At 50.5% G+C, this 20,570-nt stretch overlaps 8 protein-coding genes across 8 annotated transcripts; 4 read left to right on the top strand and 4 right to left on the bottom strand.

The window, feature by feature from the left end:
• Positions 1 to 192: 192 nt before the first annotated feature.
• Positions 193 to 1,610, bottom strand: N7516_006817 (serine/threonine-protein phosphatase; the record flags this gene model as incomplete). Its single annotated transcript, XM_057219537.1, has 3 exons — positions 193 to 195; positions 256 to 1,522; positions 1,594 to 1,610. The coding sequence occupies 3 exons, from the start codon at positions 1,608 to 1,610 to the stop codon at positions 193 to 195; spliced, it is 1,287 nt and encodes a 428-aa protein (XP_057073628.1).
• Positions 1,611 to 2,081: 471 nt separating this feature from the next.
• N7516_006816 (uncharacterized protein) lies at positions 2,082 to 2,510 on the top strand (the record flags this gene model as incomplete). Its single annotated transcript, XM_057219536.1, has 1 exon — positions 2,082 to 2,510. The coding sequence occupies one exon, from the start codon at positions 2,082 to 2,084 to the stop codon at positions 2,508 to 2,510; it is 429 nt and encodes a 142-aa protein (XP_057073627.1).
• A 365-nt stretch (positions 2,511 to 2,875) lies between these two features.
• On the top strand, positions 2,876 to 4,257 carry alg3 (dolichyl-P-Man:Man(5)GlcNAc(2)-PP-dolichol alpha-1,3-mannosyltransferase; the record flags this gene model as incomplete). The annotated part of the gene is made up of 3 exons (XM_057219535.1): positions 2,876 to 3,002; positions 3,065 to 3,588; positions 3,655 to 4,257. 3 exons carry the CDS (start codon positions 2,876 to 2,878, stop codon positions 4,255 to 4,257), a joined length of 1,254 nt encoding a protein of 417 aa, XP_057073626.1.
• A 27-nt stretch (positions 4,258 to 4,284) lies between these two features.
• N7516_006814 (putative eukaryotic translation initiation factor eIF1a-like protein) lies at positions 4,285 to 4,868 on the bottom strand (the record flags this gene model as incomplete). The annotated part of the gene is made up of 2 exons (XM_057219534.1): positions 4,285 to 4,492; positions 4,558 to 4,868. 2 exons carry the CDS (start codon positions 4,866 to 4,868, stop codon positions 4,387 to 4,389), a joined length of 417 nt encoding a protein of 138 aa, XP_057073625.1. The 3' UTR covers positions 4,285 to 4,386.
• Positions 4,869 to 5,953: 1,085 nt separating this feature from the next.
• N7516_006813 (sugar porter family MFS transporter) lies at positions 5,954 to 7,573 on the bottom strand (the record flags this gene model as incomplete). Its single annotated transcript, XM_057219533.1, has 1 exon — positions 5,954 to 7,573. The coding sequence occupies one exon, from the start codon at positions 7,571 to 7,573 to the stop codon at positions 5,954 to 5,956; it is 1,620 nt and encodes a 539-aa protein (XP_057073624.1).
• Positions 7,574 to 9,773: 2,200 nt separating this feature from the next.
• On the bottom strand, positions 9,774 to 10,069 carry N7516_006812 (uncharacterized protein; the record flags this gene model as incomplete). Its single annotated transcript, XM_057219532.1, has 2 exons — positions 9,774 to 9,934; positions 10,045 to 10,069. The coding sequence occupies 2 exons, from the start codon at positions 10,067 to 10,069 to the stop codon at positions 9,774 to 9,776; spliced, it is 186 nt and encodes a 61-aa protein (XP_057073623.1).
• Positions 10,070 to 11,085: 1,016 nt separating this feature from the next.
• On the top strand, positions 11,086 to 18,219 carry N7516_006811 (uncharacterized protein; the record flags this gene model as incomplete). The annotated part of the gene is made up of 1 exon (XM_057219531.1): positions 11,086 to 18,219. One exon carries the CDS (start codon positions 11,086 to 11,088, stop codon positions 18,217 to 18,219), a length of 7,134 nt encoding a protein of 2,377 aa, XP_057073622.1.
• A 503-nt stretch (positions 18,220 to 18,722) lies between these two features.
• N7516_006810 (BTB/POZ domain-containing protein) lies at positions 18,723 to 19,597 on the top strand (the record flags this gene model as incomplete). Its single annotated transcript, XM_057219530.1, has 2 exons — positions 18,723 to 18,887; positions 18,947 to 19,597. The coding sequence occupies 2 exons, from the start codon at positions 18,723 to 18,725 to the stop codon at positions 19,595 to 19,597; spliced, it is 816 nt and encodes a 271-aa protein (XP_057073621.1).
• Positions 19,598 to 20,570: the final 973 nt, after the last annotated feature.

Below are 20,570 nucleotides of genomic sequence, written 5' to 3'. Positions count from 1 at the left end.
GATATGCCATCTACAATTCTCTTTCTGTTTAAAATCTTATGATCAATTTACAGGCATGGATATTTAGAGGTGCAAGTATCAAAAGATTTGTCATAGATGATCATTAGTTCTCAAAAACCAACACCAAGGCGCAAAATGCTACTTCCAAGAGAACCATATAAAAAGAAAGAAAAAAAGGTGCGTGGGATGGTATCACTGCACGGATGTTAGTAAAATGATATCAGTCAAGACAACGGAAAATAAAAAAGAGCTCACCAAGAAATAATCAGCGACAGGTTTCTTCGCAGGCATGCCCCTTGTATCCTGCGCCGCAGCGTCAAAGACACGATATCTCCTTCCAGGACTGACAACTCTATTATCTGTAACGATGCCGTTGCTCCGACCATATTCGCCGTTACTGCGAGCAACAGTGCCACCGCCACTTGCGTCTTCACCGAGCTCAAGGATAGCGGCAACATTGCCGCAGCGGTAGCAGTAGTTCGGAGCAGACCAGACAGTGACGATACCGCCATCAAACATTTCTTTGTACCCCTCCATAACAAGCTGGTGAGCGCGCGCAACAAGAGACAAGCCGTTGAGATGGTTGAACTGTTTGACGATATCGCCGCCGAAGAGGAACCCAGCCCCACGAGGACTCAATCCCCAGCCTTCGATCTCATCCGGATCTGACCAGAGCAGATCGCACATGGCACCTTCGTGTGGCACCTCTTGCTTGCGGTCAATCAGCCGAATTTTATCGACGGAGTCAATGAGCGGTGACAATCCACCGTGTACACAGAGCACCGCACCAGTCCGGCTAGTAGCGGCGCTGCCGTTGCCATCGCCGCTCGCACCTGTCCCCGGTGCACCCGATCGTGAGGGCGCGGCAGCCTGGCCTGGGGCGGCGGAGATGTCTCGAGGCGGGGATATATTTCTGGAGTCTGTGGATGCATCGGAAGACGAACGTTGTCGCGGGCGGTACGTACTCGATGTAACCTCGCCTCTGGAATTCAGTACTTCTGTTTCCAGCTCGCTGTCATCGATCGGCATGCTTGATAATGCTGTGTTGGAGGAGGGTTCTAGCTCCGAGCTCGCGCCGAGCACGATCGCGCCCAGGGCCAGGTAGTCAAATACTTCGCAGCAATACCGCCATACGTTGGCGCTGCCGTATTTGCGGATGCATTCGTCGTAAAATCCATATACTGTTGTGATTTGGCGTGATTCGTGGTTGCCGCGGATCAGGGTGATGCGATCGGGGTATCGGACTTTCAAACAAAGGAGAAGAAGGAAGGATTCAAGGGAGTAGAACCCACGGTCGACGAAATCGCCCATGAAAAGGTAGTTGGTATCGGGAACGTCGCCGCCGACGCGGAATAGTTCCATCAAATCGTGGAATTGGCCGTGGATATCGCCGCAGATAGTCACGGGAGCGTCAACGGATACGACATTGCCTTCTTCGATCAGGAGCTCACGCGCCTTGTAGCACAATTCGCGAACCTGGCTTTCGGGGATCAGGCGGCAGGCCCGCAGCTGCTCGATCGCCCTATTACACAATAACATTAGTTTGACGGTGAACGATGGGGGTTCTAGAGAGTTGAGGGGTTGCTGCCATACCGGTCTAGGTCACTCATGTTGTCGAAAGAAGGAGGGGGAAGGAAAGGGAAGGGGGGGACTGTATGGAAGTCGAGAAATCCCCAAAAAGAAATCAGATGGCTCAGTTCTCCGAAAAATACTATCTCATCTTCGCGAAGCTCTCTGATGCGCGACGCAGAGACTTGAGAGAAAGCGGAACATCCAATCACGCGGGAGCCAGATAAGATTAGATGCACCCAAAGCCTTTCGCTGTCTTCTCTCCCCACGATTTCCTTTTGAGGACTCCCTTCACATTTGCTGTCGGAGGTTCAGAAGCTTGTCAACTTGAACAATTCTCACTGTACATTCAATTGACCTCCTTTTGTGCGCTATTCCTTCCCTTCCTGTCCGACTACACCAGCCAGCCCACTCCGAGCCCTCCAATGGCTTGAGAAAATCCAGAAACAGTCGGCCACGCCCACCTCGTCTCAATTGAACATCAAGAATCATTCTCTTTCACTTTATACACAATGCCGCCACATCTACATCCCCGGTCGCGGTCAACCACCGGCCTATTCGCCGGCACCCTCCTCGCATCTCTCCTAGTCGTCGGACTGCCGCACGTCTTCCCCTGTCCGGCCCCACGCCGCACCTTTGCCGATTCGGAAATGACCATGACAGCCGATGGACAACAAGTACCACGCTTCCGACGTAGACGGCGTAAGGATCTCGAAGTGAGCGCAGAGGGCAGTCAGCCGGATCAGCCCATACCAGCTGTCGCGGACGAGGAGGTCTCAACATTCCTTCAAATGGAGGCGGAAGCAGAGAAACTCTCACACCTCAATCGAGAATGTCCCGTCCCCAAACCTAAAGGTGCTTTAGGGGAATTGCTGGGCTTCCACGATATCCAAGCGAATTCCCAGCACCAGCAAACCGCCCTGTCAGAAGGAGACCGATAATGCGTGCACATCGACAACACTCTCCTTCGATTCTTTTGCGTTTTGTTTTGTCGGCTGTTTAATGATACCATGGATTTTGAATATAAGGGTTGGGCGGACTGGTGGATGTTTAGAAGAAAGACCATGCTCGAGGTCCCAATGCGAGCTAGACCTACAACATATGTATTCCCTATGTACACTGAGATGTATAAAATAAATACCAATTATATTATGACTAGACATAGTCAAATGATACATGTATATAGTTGCCTTGATCAAAATGTGTTACCTCCAACTTGAGTACAATTGTAGACACTTACGCAGTAGGCGGAGCCAGCTCCGGCCACCTCGACTATTCCCCCGTCAACCATCGAGCGTATATCGCCATGGCATTGACAGCCAAGAGCTTCGTCTACGACGTGCTCACCAATCCACAACATGCACGATGGATTGCACCTCTAGTCATTCTAGGCGACGCGCTACTCTGCGCCCTCGTCATATGGAAGATCACTTGTAAGACCGCGTCCAGGTGTCGCGTACTGAACCAGACCCAGCTAACCAACCAACAACCACAGACACCGAGATTGACTGGTCGACATACATGCAACAAGTTTCTCTATATATCTCTGGCGAACGCGACTACCCCCTGATCAAAGGCTCAACCGGTCCGCTCGTCTACCCCGCCGCCCACGTATACATATACACCCTCCTCTACCACCTCACCGATGAAGGCCGTGATATTCTCCTCGGGCAGGCGCTCTTCGCCCTGCTCTACCTGGCTACTCTGGCTGTGGTGATTGCCTGCTACAGACAAACGGGGGCACCTCCGTATCTTTTTCCACTCCTTGCTCTGTCCAAACGGCTGCATAGCATATTCGTCTTGCGCATGTTCAATGATGGCGTCGCGACTTTCGCGATGTGGCTTGCTATATATCTGTGTCTGAGACGCAGTTGGACGGCAGGGATTGCGGTGTGGTCTTTTGGGGTTGCGATTAAAATGACACTCGTGCTGCTTGTGCCTGCTATTGCGGTCATCATTCTTCTCGGTTTGGGGTTGGTGCGAAGTATTTCGCTTGGGGCTATGGCTGTCCTTATCCAGGTGGGTATTTAGAAAGGCAATTGAGTTCTGAGGAGTTGAGAGTTGGCTAACGCGAACAAAATACAGGTCCTACTTGCGGTTCCCTTTCTCCAGACTAACGCTACAGGCTACCTCTCTCGGGCATTTGAGCTATCTCGCCAGTTCTTGTTCAAATGGACAGTGAACTGGCGGTTTGTAGGAGAGGAAACGTTTCTCTCAAGGGAGTTCTCTGTGGGTCTCATCGTGCTGCATATATCCTTGTTGGCTATCTTCTTCAGAAACTGGGTAAAACCTTCAGGCTCGAACATGGTTCGCTTCCTCCAGGATACTCTCCAAGGACGCCAAAAGACAGTTCCACTCTCAAAATCCTTCACTATGACTGTCATGTTGAGCTCACTGGCCATCGGCTTGCTTTGCGCCAGGTCCTTGCATTACCAGTTTTTCGCGTATCTCGCGTGGGCGACCCCCTTCCTTCTCTGGCGCGCAGGTATCCACCCAGTTCTTATATACGCCGCATGGGCGCTGCAAGAGTGGGCCTGGAACGTTTTCCCCAGCACAAACGCAAGCTCGGCGGTTGTGGTGTTGTCGCTCGCGGTCCAGGTCTTTGGCGTGTTGTTCAATGGTTCGAGCGAGGTAGATAAGAAGAGTGACAAGGGGAGCAGCCGCAGCAAGGCAACTGTCCAAAAATGAGAGATACCCCCGGCCCCAATTCATATTGAGACGTGCATATTTCGAGAATCATTGTTGATAGCCCAGAATCCCTGTGTACCGTAGCGACTGCCATTGAACAAACGCTTGGTGCCTTTGAAAGGCGATCATTCAGTCTGACTCGTCGGAGGAAGGCATTCGGCCCACACGAGACTCTTCCTCTTCGTCGTCAGAGTCAGCAGCCAACACAACGGGCTGTTTCACGAATTCCTTAGGCCTGTGGGAAAACCAATGCCAATTAGCAAACGAGTTTGTGGCTAATCTTAATCAAAAAACACATACCAGAAGGGAGCCTTCCTCCAAGCTTTCTCGTCTCGGACGATATTGACAATCTCTCCTTGAATTTTATTGTCCCGGTCCTCCTGGCCCTTGGTATCGACCACGACGTACGAGCTGCGCTTGATCCAGATAGCGGAGCGGAATCGTGCAGGCAATTCGACTAGCATCTGCTTCTTGTCTGTCTGTTCGACCAAGTAGATGTTGTTTCCGGTGGCTTTGATGGCTCGCACGATCTGCTGAGTGTCGGATAGCTCGTCTGGAGGGGTCAAAGTTCCCTCTGCTGTAGCCAGCATCTTTCGGCGAGGTGGTCCCATTTCTGAAGGTGTAATTTGTATTGATGGATATTGCAAATGTAGAAACGCAGAGAAATAAATTGCAAGAGAGAAAGTCCGGAAGGAAATTCTTCGGAAATAATTTGAGATCTTATCGGCGGGGCAGCTTTCCCAAGGTTCCCCCTGCCCGCATTTACTCCAGTGTCCCCATGTTATATGCCATCAAGTTATCTTTGGACTGGCCAATAACTCAGGTCGATTCCAGAAATATCATGGATGACAGCACTATCAAACAGCACTATTGATGAGTTACATACTGCCCTTCGGACTATCTTAGTAGTGTTCAATCACCATGCCCCGGGATCCCAGTGAGCACTCAGGTCCTTCGGGGCTTGCTCACTAAATACATAAATACCTAGTTACAATATGCCCAGTTTTGTAACTTGAAAACAAAGATGGAGAAGAACAGTTTAGTCACGCGACATGTGATGAGCCTCAGAAAAGCCTCCGATGTCACGATTGTCCTGTCACATGCTTCGAGATCGTTTGTTTACTTCCAGGGGGCTTTCTTCGTTTCGCTTCCGAGGTGCCCAGGTGAGAGCGATTCTTTTGATTTTTTGAACCTCGGAGGATCACAAGCTTCATGATTGTCAAGCTAATATCGGATCCGAAAATTACCAGACGGTGATAACACGGCTTGAAAACGCAGGGCTGAAAAAAAAAAAAAAAAGAGTTACGCGTCTTCTGGGAGAAAATAACAGTTCAGGCGCGATGGGCCATTTATGTTGTAATTGCAATAGGTGGGAATCTGATCTTTGTGGTATTACTCTCTTCGCAGCCAACGTAGATGCTTGATATGAATGATTCTACGAGTACATACTCTCGAGGCTTGACTCGGCCGGCCATAGTCTACAAAACACCATTTCAAAGTCCGTTGGAGCGAAGCACTTCAAAACTTATCAACGAGACGGTGATTCTAGCAAGTAATTAAGTTTCAATTCACGGATCTATCAGGCAGTGAAGCCCGATTTGCCAACAGGGTACTAATACCCAGGACAACTATATGACATGGCGATGGCTATTTACCACGCTATTTCCCAACGCTCCCCTTCCACACCCCGTTTGCTTTACAGTTCACGCTTGTTCTCGCTATCGCCGCTGCTAGTAGCAATCTCAACTTTCTCGGACTCAGCGGCGTGGTGGTCACTGGTAGTCAAGCCAAGGTCGATCTGCATCTGGGTGATCTGCTCAACGGTGAGCTTAGGCAGCTCCTGGGCGATTTGGAAGGGCCACTTCTTATCGACGTGGGCCTTGGCAAAGATGACATCAATCTCTTCCAAATCACGACCGGCGGTCTCAACGTAGAAGAAGTAGGCGAAGGGAATGGCGCTGAAATTGACTAGGGCGAAGAACAGATAGAGACCCCAGGAACTCCGGTTCGAGAAAACAGGGGTGAACATGACAACAGCGAAGTTGTTGATCCAGTTGGTGCAAGTGGAAGCGGAAGCAGCCATGGTACGGGTGCGAAGAGGATTGATCTCGGGAGGGTAGATCCAAGGTAGAGGCAGCGTGGTAAAGGCGAAGAAGCAGATAAAGAGGAAGATACCGACGGCGGCACCCTTAGCGTTTTGGGCTGACTCGTCGATTAGGCAACCCATGGTGATTATAAAACTAAGACCTTGGCCGAGGAAACCGATAAAGAACAAGTTACGGCGACCGACTCTTTCAATCATGAAGAAGGAGGGGATAGTAGCGAGAGCGTAGACAGTGGAGAAAACACCGCCGATAATCATAGCCATCTGATGCTCCATTTTAAGGTTATTCTCGAAAAGGAGGGTAGAGTAGTAGATAGCTGCGTTACAGCCAGTAAATTGCTGGAAGAACTGGCCGGAGCAACCTATCATCATACGCTGGAACTCTTGGGTTTTCCCAAAGGTAAACAGGGTCTTCCAGCTGTTCGACTGTTGGGATTCAACAGCCCTCATATCAGCCTTTATTAGGTTAAAATCACGAAGGACGTCCTCGGCGTCCTCGGTGCTATCATTAAGGCAAGCCATGACTTGGAGAGCCTCCTTATCTTTGCCCTGCATAATAAACCATCGAGGAGACTCGGGTAGCATAAGAGCACCGACAATAACGCCGCCAGCGAATAGAATCTGGAAGGCGACGGGGAATCGCCACTGGACAGAGGAGTTGGTGAAGGAAAACCCGAAATCGATCCAGTAGGCAATAAAGGTACCAACTGCAATGATAGCACCCTCGAAGCAGACGAGGAAGCCACGGTTGTGGGCCCTAGAACATTCCGACTGCCAGACGGGGATAGTGGCGGTATCCATGCCGTTTCCTAGACCGGAGACCACACGACCGATCACAAATTGACCCAGACCCCAGGAATGGCCATAGGAAGCTGTGGAGAGGACAGTACCAATCACCATGAGAGTACCACCAGCGACTAGCAAAGGGGTACGGCCAATGCGCTGACCGAAGCAGAGAGTGAAGATAGCGCCGAAGAAACAGCCGAGTTCGTAGCAGGAGTTGAGGGCACCCTGTAGGACGGAGACATGCGAGGCAGAATTGCCAGGAATGCTTTTATCGAGGACAGGGAACTCGCCGATGAAAGCTGTACCTTGTAGAATACCGGACATCAGACCCTGATCATAACCGAACAGGGAGAAACCGACGACGGAGGTGAGGGTGATGGCCCAGTGGAGCTTCTTGCCCCGGAGGCCGGAGTTGGTTGTCCACATAGTGCGATGCTGCTTGCCTCTACCTAACTAAACTAGGGAGGATAAGGAGGTACTGAAACGACAAAGAGAGAACAGACGCAGACTCCGGGGGGGGGTGAGTGATGCTTTTTGTATCTTGTTTAGACGCATGCGCCTGCTTTCTGTGTCTGTGGACATCAGGGGCCCCGGCCCCACTGGGTCTCTATCGGTTGGTTCCGCCATGGGGGAGGAGGTTAAAGATGACGGCGGCGGCTTGGATATCGTAGGCAAGTGTCGCGACCCGCCTTGGGGGCTGAGGACTTTACAGGGTTGTGAGTGGACAAGTGGTATAGGGAGGGGCAAGTCTCGCGGATTGCCAAGAAGGCCAAGCGCCCCATACATGTGAATGGAGTCCTGGCAGCCGCTTAAGACTTTTCGGTTCTCGCGGCCGAGGATTGACCCGTTGCCAAGGGCAAAGAAGCTCCCGCCAAGTCGAATGGATCACCCATTTACATAGATGGTAGAGTTAAAGTTGAGAATTCGGGGAGGAAGGAAAGATTCGAAGTAGAAGGAAAGTTAGGTTTATTCTGTTGTATGCTGTACATGGAATCAAAAGAAATCATTTTAATGCAGATTAATCGAACTAACGATTAATGACATGGATTAAATTAATCTAAATAAAATAATAAAAGTACTAAGTACTAGAATAACTAAAATACCAAATTACTAAATTACTGACTAGGATTATTGTCTCATCCTAGGCTGATATAGCCTCGTGGAGGTAGATCACTTCTTCGGCGGCCGCAAGAGGAATCTCGCCCGACCCTCCATACTCTCCATACTCTCCATACCCTGGGGGAAATTGGGGAAATTGGGGAAAACGGGGAGAGAGAGACCGGTGGTCCAAGGGTCTTTCCTTTGTCCTATGTTGTAGGTGAGTCATGAAGCGTGTCCCACCCCCCCCCATAGTAAGACCATGAATGAATCGACCTTTGGGGCCAGGGTCAAATCATGTTGAATATCACACTCATGAAACTCGCCTTAGTTGCCCCCCTTCATTCCTCGTCTTAACCTCGGCCCTATTTGACGCTGGCTCCGATGCCGACGGCCAGATAGGTTACACTTCTAGACATCGCCCACATCTTCGGAAGTTCGAGGGCCAATCGTACTTCCCGGGGCACTCCCCGCGGGGACAAGGTGGCCCCCTCTTAGTGGCCCCCTCAGCCCTCGTCTCGTCGGGATGGGCTCCACGCTAACGCTACATTGCCGATCACAATGGTGTTTTCGACTCAAAGGACGCCTGGCCCGACCGGAATAGGTAAGTCCTGACTCGCCTGCAGGGCAAAGGATCCCCTTGCGAGTGAACGTGTCATGGGTCAGACAAAGCGAACTACGCGAAGTCCAAAAGTCCAAGACTTCAATTTCCATTTTCATCTGCCTTATGGACCCAAGGGCCGAGCGCAGCCCTACCTGAAGCTAAGTCTGAACCATCGGATGTTTTATTCGGAAAAACGAAATCCGACCTATGAACATCTAACATCCGACATACGACATACGAAGTACTCCGTACATACGAAGTACATACGGAGAAACCACTCAAATGGAAATAGCCCAAAATGGACCGGAAATTAATCCAAATGGAACTAGCCCAAAATAGGTCAACTAATGATCAAATACTTTTGGATATGAACAAGGATTATCTGCACTAGCCCTAGAGGGGGCGGTTTGACTACAATGTTGTACGTAAATCCTACCATCTGCATTTCATAGCGTGGTGTTTCCTTTTTCTTTCTTTTTTTGCTTTTTGCTTCTTTTGCTTCTTTTGCTTCTTTTGCTTCTTTTGCTTCTTTTGCTGTTTCCTCTCCTCGTGAACAATTCCATTCTCAACTAGTAAGACTAAGTGCGTACCCGTAAAACTTAGAATAACATGGCCTATTTATCCGTATCCAGTGAAGCCCTAAAGAAGCCCAGGTGTGTATGGGGGAGAAGGTACGTGCGGAGACAAGGATAAACCCCATGCAAGACCAATTAAATCACCAGGAGACCGGAGACCAACAGATCTTTTTTGACAGGGGGATGTTGTTAAATGCACATGAGTTTCAGAACCAAATGGAATGTGAGAAATGGGGATACTCACCTCCTTTTTGTATATTGTAAGGCTTTTACACCATTAAATAGTACCCATAGATCCTCCTACGATGCTTTTGAGTCTGCTGTATAACATAGAAAATAAAAAGCATTGTCAAGCAATTCTAGCCATAAACGGTTCATCCATTAAGTCTTGGTGTACTCCACATTCAAAAGGGGGCCCAGTCAGAACGTAAATCCCATCCACTTCAAAGTTCAGACCCTCTCTTTTGGAAACTTCCTTGGGGTCCTCATTTTGATTGCGCATCTCGCGACCTATTCATCAGTCAGTAAAAACAGTCCATTAGCCCAAGAATCCCAGCACCCAAACCACACTGATCCTAGAAATCCCCCACCTCATAACTTGATTGAGAGTCCGTACGTACCCCTTGGGTGCCGGGGGGTTGTCATTGTATAATAATGTACAGAGTAGTATTTATTAGATAACTTCCATCTGCCGCGAGGGCATTCATCCACCTCTAACGCAAAGCGACGTCATTCTCGATGCTTGCGCCCCATCTGTTCGCTTATTGCATCTTTCGTAAATGAATTGCTCGGCGGGGAATGCTTGTACTCCATGAATCTCCACCCCGTTAAGCCCGCTATGGTGGCGTATGGGGGCCAAAATTCACTGATGGTATCACGGGACAATATTAAATATTATACTCCATACAAGGGTTTGAAATGACTAAAGGAAGGCGATCGTCATTTCTATAGCACAAGGACGCCTGGATAACCGGATGGCGCTTATTTATAGTGCCGAAATAGAGCCGGGAAACCTACTCTTTAAAGTATACAAGTATGTTGTAGTAAATAGCAATTGAACACTTACCAGTTGAGAAACTAAAAGATGCAGGAAATTGGAGATCATTATAGTTACTGCTCTATACTATTACCAAGACCTCTTTTATAGACTTCAGAACTTGAATTCCTAATCAAGATACTACCCCCTAAGCCCTAATTCCTACCCTGAATACCCTGGTGTTGGTAGTAGTAGTAATAGTACTACTACTACTACGCGCGGTTCTCCAACACTCTGATGATAGACGTATTTTTGCGCTAAATATGAGGCCCATGTCGAGCGCCACCCGATGATTGCACTAGGCGAATCAGGCAAGTTAACAAATTAATATATAACAAATCATTATGGCAGAACGTGGCAGGAATCGCGGGTCACTCTGAGAAGCACACGGCAGACCTCACAGCATCATCCGATTCGTCCGGAGGAACGACAGGGGGTGAATTAGTACTCAGTCAAGAGGTTTAACGAGGACGAGGTACACCAGGGGCCTGAGGCACTAGTCCGTATGTCTATTTACTCAATCAGTGCTCACAGGGATGAAAGCCCTCAGAGTCTTAACCTAATACTCACAAACATACATACATTCAGCCATCATATCTGGCCGAAGACCAGAGGTTGCCAGACAATGCACGACAACCAAGTGACGGGCGGAGTGCGGCCTGTCCAGTCAAAAGAAACATGCCTGGTACCATCCCCGATCAAGTTTTGCTGTTGGATTGAGTGTACCTTTGACTTCGGTGCCCTCAGTTTCACTCCAAAGGATGTTTCCCCGGCACTCCTCATGCTCTGTGCAGCCGCGTCTCATGGAGACCTTCGAAACTACACTGGGTGTGGTATCATTGGGATTGATGCAAACACCCAGCTCACTCCCATCCACAAAACCGACGACCTCGCGGACTGCCTTGTACCCATGGAACCCGACTTCGACCTTGAATCATCAATATCCCAGAATTTACATACGTTGAAGGATGATCTGCATGAAGAGGCCCAGCGGCATCATCAACACCTGAATGTCATGAGCAAAGACACCATTCGTCACATCCTTATACTCGAGGAGAAAAACGCAGGTGGAAAATCCCCGAAATGGATGCAACAGCTCAAATCTGCTGGACAGACGGATGAGCTCATCCCCACAACCGTTCTGCATTGTATCCTGGAACAAGGCCTTTTGTCAGTTCGAACATGCATCGGTAACTCACGGGTAGATGGGGCTCGCCGAACGCAAAGCGTCCTCGAGAACTTCATGCACCTCCTCGTTGAATCGCTCAGTCGCCCACAATTGCGACTACTGGATGCAGTAGAAGGTTTCCTGCCCACCTCTCCTACCGCGTCCATCCCAGATGTTCCACCATTCTGGGAGGTGTGCGTGCAAAAGGTAATCCAAGACCAGTGTCGAAAATCCCCAGACTCTCTGGCAGTTGACGCATGGGACGGCTCCCTCACATATCGAGAGCTGGACGAACTTACAGACAGGCTGGCACGTGCACTGATGCTCCTGGGGATCGGACCGGAACGCTTCGTTCCCATCTGCATGGAAAAGTCCCAGTGGACAACGGTGGCCATCCTCGCCGTTATCAAAAGTGGGGGCGCGTTTAGTCTACTGGACCCAGCTCATCCTTTGCCCCGCCTGCAGCAGATCTGCGACGATCTACAAAGTCCGTTTATACTGTCGTCAGAAGCCCAGGCAGCGCGGTGTCTGGAGCTGGGAGAGGTTCTAGTTATAGAGAATTTGGATAAAGCATGTCGATCAAGCCGTGACCTCGACGAGATGCCACTGGCCCAGCCAGGCAATGCGCTCTATGTTGCTTTTACGTCGGGGTCCACGGGGAAGCCGAAAGGAGTCGTGATTGAACACCAGGCTTACTGCTCAAGCGCTCAGTCCCATACGCAGGCCTTCCAGATCAACGACAGGTCTCGCCTCCTGCAGTTCGCTGCCTACGCGTTTGATGTGAGCATCCTGGAGACGTTAAGCACGCTGATGGCTGGAGCGTGTCTCTGCGTACCAAGTGAGGCTCAACGAAATGATGTGGTGTTGTTCGAAGACGCCTTGAAGACCTTCCGTCTCACCCACGTAGGCCTCCCTCCGTCCTTTGCTCGAATAGTCCCCTGGGCGAATATCGAAGACCGGCCCACGTTGCTACTAGGCGGCGAGCCGATGCGCAAGTCAGACAGGACCATTTATAGCGCGCTTGGGATGCGCTTGATGAATGCATACGGACCTACTGAATGCTCTGTCAATGCGACAATCCATCATCGCGTCCGGCCCAGACATCCGGTGCAGAACATCGGCAAGCCTACCGGGGCGGTTGCATGGATCGTCGACCCTGACGACATGGAGAAGCCGATGGAATGGGACGAGGTTGGCGAGCTACTTCTTGAAGGCCCCATCGTGGGCCGGGGATATTTGAACAACAGTGATGCTACTCGCAAGGCCTTTATCGAGCCTCCGACATGGCTTCGACGGCTGCGAAAGGGGCAGTATCAGCATCGGGTTTACCGGACGGGAGATTTAGCATCTCAGGATCAGACAGGAGCTATTCATATAGTCGGTCGCAATGACGGACAGTTCAAGATTCGAGGGCAGCGCGTCGAGGTCGCTGACGTCGAACATCACATCAACGACTTTGTGGACATCAGCACTGAAGTTATCGTGGAGAAGGTCAACACGTCCGACGACTACCAAAGGCTCATCGCATTTGTCGTCCTTGATGGGCCGTTACCTGCGCAGGCGGCTAGCTCGCTCTTTCTAGCACCGAATTCCTCTCACCTGGAGAGTTTCAAAGTCATTCAGGAGCAGCTGCGTAGCCGTCTTCCCCGGTACATGGTTCCCGATTTGTGGATTCCCTTGGCCCGTCTACCCAAGGCGGCATCTGGAAAAATCGACCGACGTTTATTGAGAGACACCACAGCGGCAATGTCGCAAAGAGATCTTTATGCCTTTGCGTGCTCCGCGGGAGAGAAACGGTCTCCTACCAGTTCCAGTGAACGGACATTACAGCAAGTATATGCTGATATCCTTCAAATCCAGCCTACCGCCATTGGCATGGACGATACCTTTTTGCGCCTTGGTGGCGATTCTGTCCAGGCTATTCGTCTGGTCGGGGCTGCAAGAAAGGCGGGGCTGGCCGTTCAGATGCAGGAGGTCCTCGCTGAGGTCAGTATCGCCGACCAGGCGAACAAAGCAATAACGATCACATCTTCGCCCGAGGCTGTCTATGAGCCATTTAGTCTGGTGGAGGCCTCTGTGCAGGCTGATGTTCTTAGGCTGGCCCAGGAACAATGTAGTGTGCAACGGTCACAAATTGAAGACATCTATCCGTGCACGCCGCTGCAGGAGAGCATGTTCGCATCCTCGTTGCAGCACCCTGGCATGTACACCGGAAACATTGTCTTTCGAATCCCTCTCGGTGTGGATACCTCCAGGTTGAAACATGCGTGGAAGGACACGGCTTACAACAATCCTATCCTGCGCACGCGGATTATCCAAACCTCGCATGGGTTTTTCCAAGTCGTTGTCGACACCTTTTCGTGGCGAGAACATACCGGCCCCGTTCTGGAACCCTCAGGATTTACGGAGCTGGTCGGGCAACCATTGGTTCAATACCTCCATAACGAGAAGGATCGTGAGCTGATATTGACGAGTCACCACGCTGTGTCGGATGACTGGACGCTACGTCTCGTTCGACAACAGGTGGAAGCCGCGTATCACGGTCACTTGCTGGAGAAGCAGCATTTCCATCCCTTCATTCAATACACCCGAGACCTTCAAGGCGTGGAGGAGTTCTGGGCCACCCAGCTGGCTGAACTGGATGCCACGGTGTTTCCTGAGCTTCCAGCCAGCAATTACCGGCCTTCGGCCACGCAGTCCCTTCAACATAAGATCGAGGGGCTTTGCGTAGACAAGCAAACTCCCCATACCCTCCCTACTTATATCTACCTTGCGTGGGCATTGCTTACCGCTCACTATACTGATTCCCCCGACGTGGTGTACGGCGCGACCCTGAGTGGACGCAATGCCTCAGTCCCAGCCATTGAGGCCATGGTCGGGCCAATAATCACAACCCTTCCATTGCGCGTTCGATTGCAGTCTGTGACCTCGGTGGTGGCCGCGTTGGACCAGGTACAAAAGACCCTGGCTGCCATGATTCCGTACGAACAGGCCGGGTTGCCACGGATTGCCAGGAGTTCCCAGGATGGCACGAGAGCCTGTCAGTTCCAAAGCCAACTCATAATCCAGTCCCCAGAGGAAACAGAGGATACGAGTCTTTTTGAGACCATCGAAGGGTCCACCCAAACCGGGCTTGATTATACAACCTTCTGCGAGTTCGCGATGATGCTGTCGGTCTTACCTAGCCCAGACCGGACCAGGATGACTATTGATACTGCGTTCGATCCCCATGTCCTCTCGCCGGATCTCATGCGCCGGATGTTGTGTCAGTTTACACATATTCTGCGTCAGATCATGCAGCATCCTACGCAGCAGATAGAAGCAGTGGATATGGCATCCCCGGATGACTTGGTTCAGCTCCAACAGTGGAATTCTCAGATACCTCCGGCGGATTCCCGGTCCTTGAACGACCTGGTTCTAAGTCGGTGTCTCGATAAACCACAGGCTATGGCTGTATGTGCGTGGGATGGGTCTTTGACGTATTCAGATCTAGATGGCTTGTCCTCCTCCCTGGCGCACCGACTTGGATTGCTGGAGGTGCACGCGGGCTCTTCGGTGGGGATCTGTCTGGAGCGGAGTAAATGGAGCGTTGTCGCTATTCTGGCCGTCCTGCGTGCCGGCGCTACGTGCATTCTCCTGGACTTGTATCATCCGCGCCAGAGAATCCACGATATTCTCAGAGAAACTTCCGTTCAAGTCGTGATCAACAGCCAGACAACGGCGGCACTAACAAGCGGTCTCACGCCAATTGAGGTTTGCCTCGATCCAGTGATCACAGATATTCTGTCCCACACGCCTTACCTCCCTGATTCACCAGTCCCCCCTACTACACCCGCCTTTATTCTGTTCACCTCCGGCAGCACCGGTCGTCCCAAAGGCATTGTCATGCCGCATAGCACCTTAGCCTCCAGTATTAGGTACCATAGTGCACCTATGAATGTCGGAACTGATTCGCGGGTACTCCATTTCTCCTCGTACGCGTTTGATGTCAGTATATATGAGATCTTCACTACACTGGCGGCGGGCGCAACCCTCTGCATTCCGTCGGAATTCGAACGTAAAAACGCGCTTGCCGAGGCGATCTGCCGATTCCAGGTCAACTGGGCGTTTCTCACTCCATCAACTGTGCAGACTTTGCGACCCTCGGAAGTACCCTGCCTATCGACGTTGGTCCTGGGAGGGGAAGCAGTCACCCGCGAAAACGTCAACGTTTGGGCCCCTGGTCGCACGCTGATCAACGGATACGGCCCCGCGGAAGCCACCATCTGCGGTGTTGGAACCATTCCGCCGACAAGGTGGAAGCAGGGGTTGATTGGGTCAATTGTCGGTGGTGTCGGCTGGGTGACGATGCCCACTGACACGTCACGGTTGGCTGCCATCGGGGCCATCGGAGAGCTGCTGCTGGAAGGACCTTTTCTGGCAGCGGGATACTTCAACCTCCCGGATGTCACGGCCGCTTCATTTATAAAGCCCCCGGCATGGAGACAGAGAATGCCCCTGGGTTCATCCTCAGGTCTCTATCGGACGGGAGATCTCGTGCAGTACCAGGATGATGGAACTATTCGATACATGGGCCGTCAGGGCACGCGCTTAAAGCTGCACGGCCAACTGATCGACCTGGGAGAAGTAGAAGCTAATACGCTTCGTGAATTCCCTGCGGCCAACGGAGTAGCGGCCGAGATTCTCTCTTTGGATGTTGGCGGGAACGTAGCAGCAACACTAGTCGCTTATATAAAGTTCGACTCTAACGACCCCAAAGAGGGCGACGCCAATGGTATCTTAGGCTCGGTCTGCCAGGAATTTCGCCGTAGTACGACCGAGGCGCAGAAGCGTCTCCGAGGGCTCCTTCCATCGTACATGGTCCCGTCCATGTTCATCCCAGTCCAGGTGATGCCGCAGACCGTGACGGGAAAACTTGACCGTCGCAGCCTACGGTCAGCTGTCCGGTCGCTTTCCTCCGAGGAGCTCCAGAATTACCGGGCAGCGCCGCTAGCGAAGACCTCAGTCTCTAATGACGCTGAGCGACTGCTGCAAGCCATGTGGGCTGATCTCCTGGGAACGGCCAAGGAATCTATTGGGGCAGAAGACAACTTCCTAGTCATTGGTGGTGATTCGATCTTCACCATGCGAATGGTCGCCACGGCTCGACGTGCCGGGTTCGGCTTCACCGTGGCGGACGTCCTGAGCCCGAACAGCTCATTGTCATCTCTTGCACTTTCCTTGCAGGAAGTCGGGCCCGGTCAAGAAAAACCTGCTTTGTCTGCTCCAGCTCAACCATCCATCCTCACATCAGTGGATTTCCAGCAACATCTCAGTTCCCTGCAACAGCAAGGAATGCTGCCCCTGGCAGGAAACGTGACCAGCGCGCGGCCAGCTACGGAAGCACAATCAACACTCGTCTCGCGGTATCCATGGTTCCATTTCCAGTTTCCATTCCAGGGCGAACTTAATGAGCATCGACTGCGAGATGCTTGTCGAGCACTTGTCCGTGCTCACAGTGTGTTGCGGGTTGTCTTTACTAAATATCGCGGGGAGCTCTTCCAATTAACCCTAATGGAAGATATAGATCTCCCTCTGCAGGTAGTAACGACCGATAACCTGTTAGACTCCTTTTGTGAATCTCTTTGCCATTCGGAGCAGGCTGCTTCGGTTCCTTCAGCTGGAGTCGCGACCCGTTTTACCCTGGTCTCCAATCCCGCGCATACAGACCAGCGACTCATCATTCGTCTAGCCCACGCCCAGTATGATGCCAATTCCATTCCGATTCTAATCCATGATCTCGTATCAGCATACGATGAGGAAAAGAAGATCGCAGATACCTCTTTCGACTGGTATCTTGAACAACGGGCGCGGCACTCAGATCAAGAGCAGCACCGGGCCTTCTGGCAGGAGTACCTGGCAGGTTCTTCCCTTGCCTCATCTCCCCTCGATCTCACGTCGACCACCCAGTTGGTGACAGGAACCTGCGATCTCACTTTACCAGCCGAGCTCCCACCTTATGTCACCCTGCCCACCGTCGTAAAAGCCGCTGCCGCTCTAGTCCTCGCTCGACACCTCCACCAACCTGATATCGTCGTCGGCCAGACCGTCGATGGGCGCAGTCTGCCATTCCCCGACATCGACCGAGTCGTAGGCGCCTGTAACAACTATATCCCGTTCCGCGTACAGCCCCGTGCGTCTATGACCGCCCGAGACTACCTCCTCCATGCCCAAACCCAGCATGCCCGGAGCCTGGGTTCCGAGTCTGTGGATTTCCGAACGATCGTCTCGCACTGCACGGATTGGCCGTCTTCCACGGAATTCGGGTACATCGTGCAACATCAGACGGCTAATCACGGCCTAACCTTGACACTAGGGTCCAAGTCTGCGTCTCTAAAACTGGTGGGTGGGCTCTCGCCCGGATCGGAGGTGTGGATTTGTTCTACCGAGACTCCATCTGGGGTGAGAATTGATATTCACTCCTCGACGCAGAAGATGAGTCTCGACCGGGCCACATCTATGGCGTCTGAAGCTTGCGCAATGATTAATGATCTTCTGACGGGGTTGGATCGGTGTTTGTATGATATTGAAGGGATCACATTCCTAAACTAGATAGTATTTAACTAGTCAATGACCTATAGTTTAGGAAAGCGTTTGTCTTCTTTGCTATGTTATTTATAAGTGTAGTGGAGCATCATTATAAAAATGATTCCTTAATATTCTCTCTGATAGTCTTTACCTTTCTCGTTCTTATGTCGCGGCTCGAAGTTTTTCTTGTTCTCGGCCACTGCCTGAGCTTGCAGCGCCGCATAAGAACTTGGGTATAAGAACTTAGCGCTGCAATCGCCCTAGTGGTTATATTTTGCTATACATACCACTGTGGGATATGAAGGGCGTTGCTCTATTCTATGGTAACTCATCGAATATCGCTCCGCTGCTAGAGCAATCTAATCATATCAGATACTGGATTGTTGTATTGTATGTTCACAACTCAGATATATACAGTATACGCATCATAATGACATTAGTTCCTCTTACGACCTATACCTGCCTAGGTTCGTTCACGAAAGATTATTTGATTTCTCGAGACACCATCAACCATCAAAGACGACAATATGTCGACGCCCGCTGATATTCAGGGCGTAATGCAAGACTTGCTCCTTCATGGGCAATTCTACGATATGGAAATAATTTGTCAAGGGATCACTTTCAAAGTCCACCGGGCTATTGTTTGCACCCAGTCAAAGTATTTCAATAGCGCAATTTGTGATGGCTTCAAGGTATAATCGACCGATTAAGCCGCGGTTGGTTTATGTATCTCATTTGCTGACTTTTTCAGGAATCCACTGAAAGATCTATCAGAATCCAGGAAGACACCCCAGAGACAATTGAACGGGTTCTTTCCTATCTCTATCTTAGGGAATATGACGATAGGGGTACAATCCAATGCCAAACCATTTCTGAGCCCGCCCCAAGCAGTCCAGGGGATAAAACGAACGACACAGAATCTACAAAGAACATTGCTCTTAACAACATGAGAGTGTTCATCACGGCTGACAAATTTGGAATCGATTCATTGCAGTCGTTGGCGACCCAAAAGTTCTCTCAATGGGCAACTAAAAACTGGAACTCTCCGGTATTTCCCGAGGTCATCCAGGAAGTCATGGCGTCAGTCCCTTCATACAAATCGAGTCTCCAGGAGATTATCGTCGACATTATCGGTACGCACGTTTTTGATCTCATCGAGAACCCGGGGATCATTGAGGTCTTGAATTCTTTCGGGTGCCTTGGATCACAGGTCATCGCCAGATCAATCCGGAATGGGCAGTTGAGACATCCTAATGAGGATAACATCTTCAAGGAATTTACTCAGAAAATCAACTCCTGCCGCAGCTGTCGACAATGTGCAAGGCCGTTCAATGTAAGAATAGAAAGGGGGGAATATCTCATCTGCATTTTCCGTTGTTCTATTTGCAATACACGACATTAACGAAAGGATGGTAGTTACAAAAGTCTATTCCGTCAATATAATTATGACTCTACAGGGTCGAACCCTTATACCAATATGTATGCATATAATAAGACCTATTTCGATTCACCGCGTCACCGTATCTTTTCAAGTAGGGCGCAGAATCATGTTAGGAGGATCAGTAATAAGTTTGAATATCAGCTCGTTAAAGCGTTAGGCATACATGACTCGCATTTTTCACTCCTGATCCAAGCACCCACTGAGAACAACATCGGTGTTTGCTAACAGAGACACTTGAGTTTTACATGAAGAAGTTCTAGAATGTTACTCACTATTGACCACAGGTAGATTTACCAATTTGGCAATATCGGATTCGCGGCCTCGATTCTTTCCTCCCGTCCTTCAATAATAGGATTGTAATGACCAGAGTAATCATCTTGTACATTGATATGTATGTAGGTAGTTAATGTATTTAATTAGAGTAATTTACACCAAGTCATCAAGGTACATTGATAGATACAAGGATGGCGGAAAGATATCCTAATAGAGACTAGTGCGCTCCAGGAGGTATAAGTGGCACTTGGAATCTTGTTCTTGGGAAGAGCGACGCGATCTTTGAGAGATTGCGTATTCGACACTCTAAAAGGTCCTTTACCTGTCCTCAAGCAACGGCGGTCATGATACAGTCTCAGTCCATTCTGTTGCCGACTCTCAGTCTGTCCAGATCCCAATCTCTGTGAAGGAATTGGCTTGCTACGGCAGCCTTAGGTCGATCATCTCTTTTTCATCTAATCTTACTGTACTGTACTTCCGGAAGGACTGTATGTACGACGTCCAGTGAACAAATCAGAGTGCTCAGGTTACTCTCAGTGCCCAGTGATTGGGCTTATGTTATGTAATGATTAAGTGATCAGTGAGCGATATGATTATGTAATACCCTAGAGCGTGCTCAGTTTTACCCAATGATCAAAAGGCGGCAAGGGATGAGCACGAA

This window comes from Penicillium verrucosum (genome assembly GCF_028828655.1).
Source record: "Penicillium verrucosum strain IBT 35672 chromosome Unknown utg000002l_segment0_segment0, whole genome shotgun sequence".
Classification (NCBI taxonomy): Eukaryota; Fungi; Ascomycota; class Eurotiomycetes; order Eurotiales; family Aspergillaceae; genus Penicillium; species Penicillium verrucosum.
The sequence above is the reverse complement of the archived record's forward strand: the minus strand, read 5'-3'. Positions and strand labels throughout refer to the sequence as shown.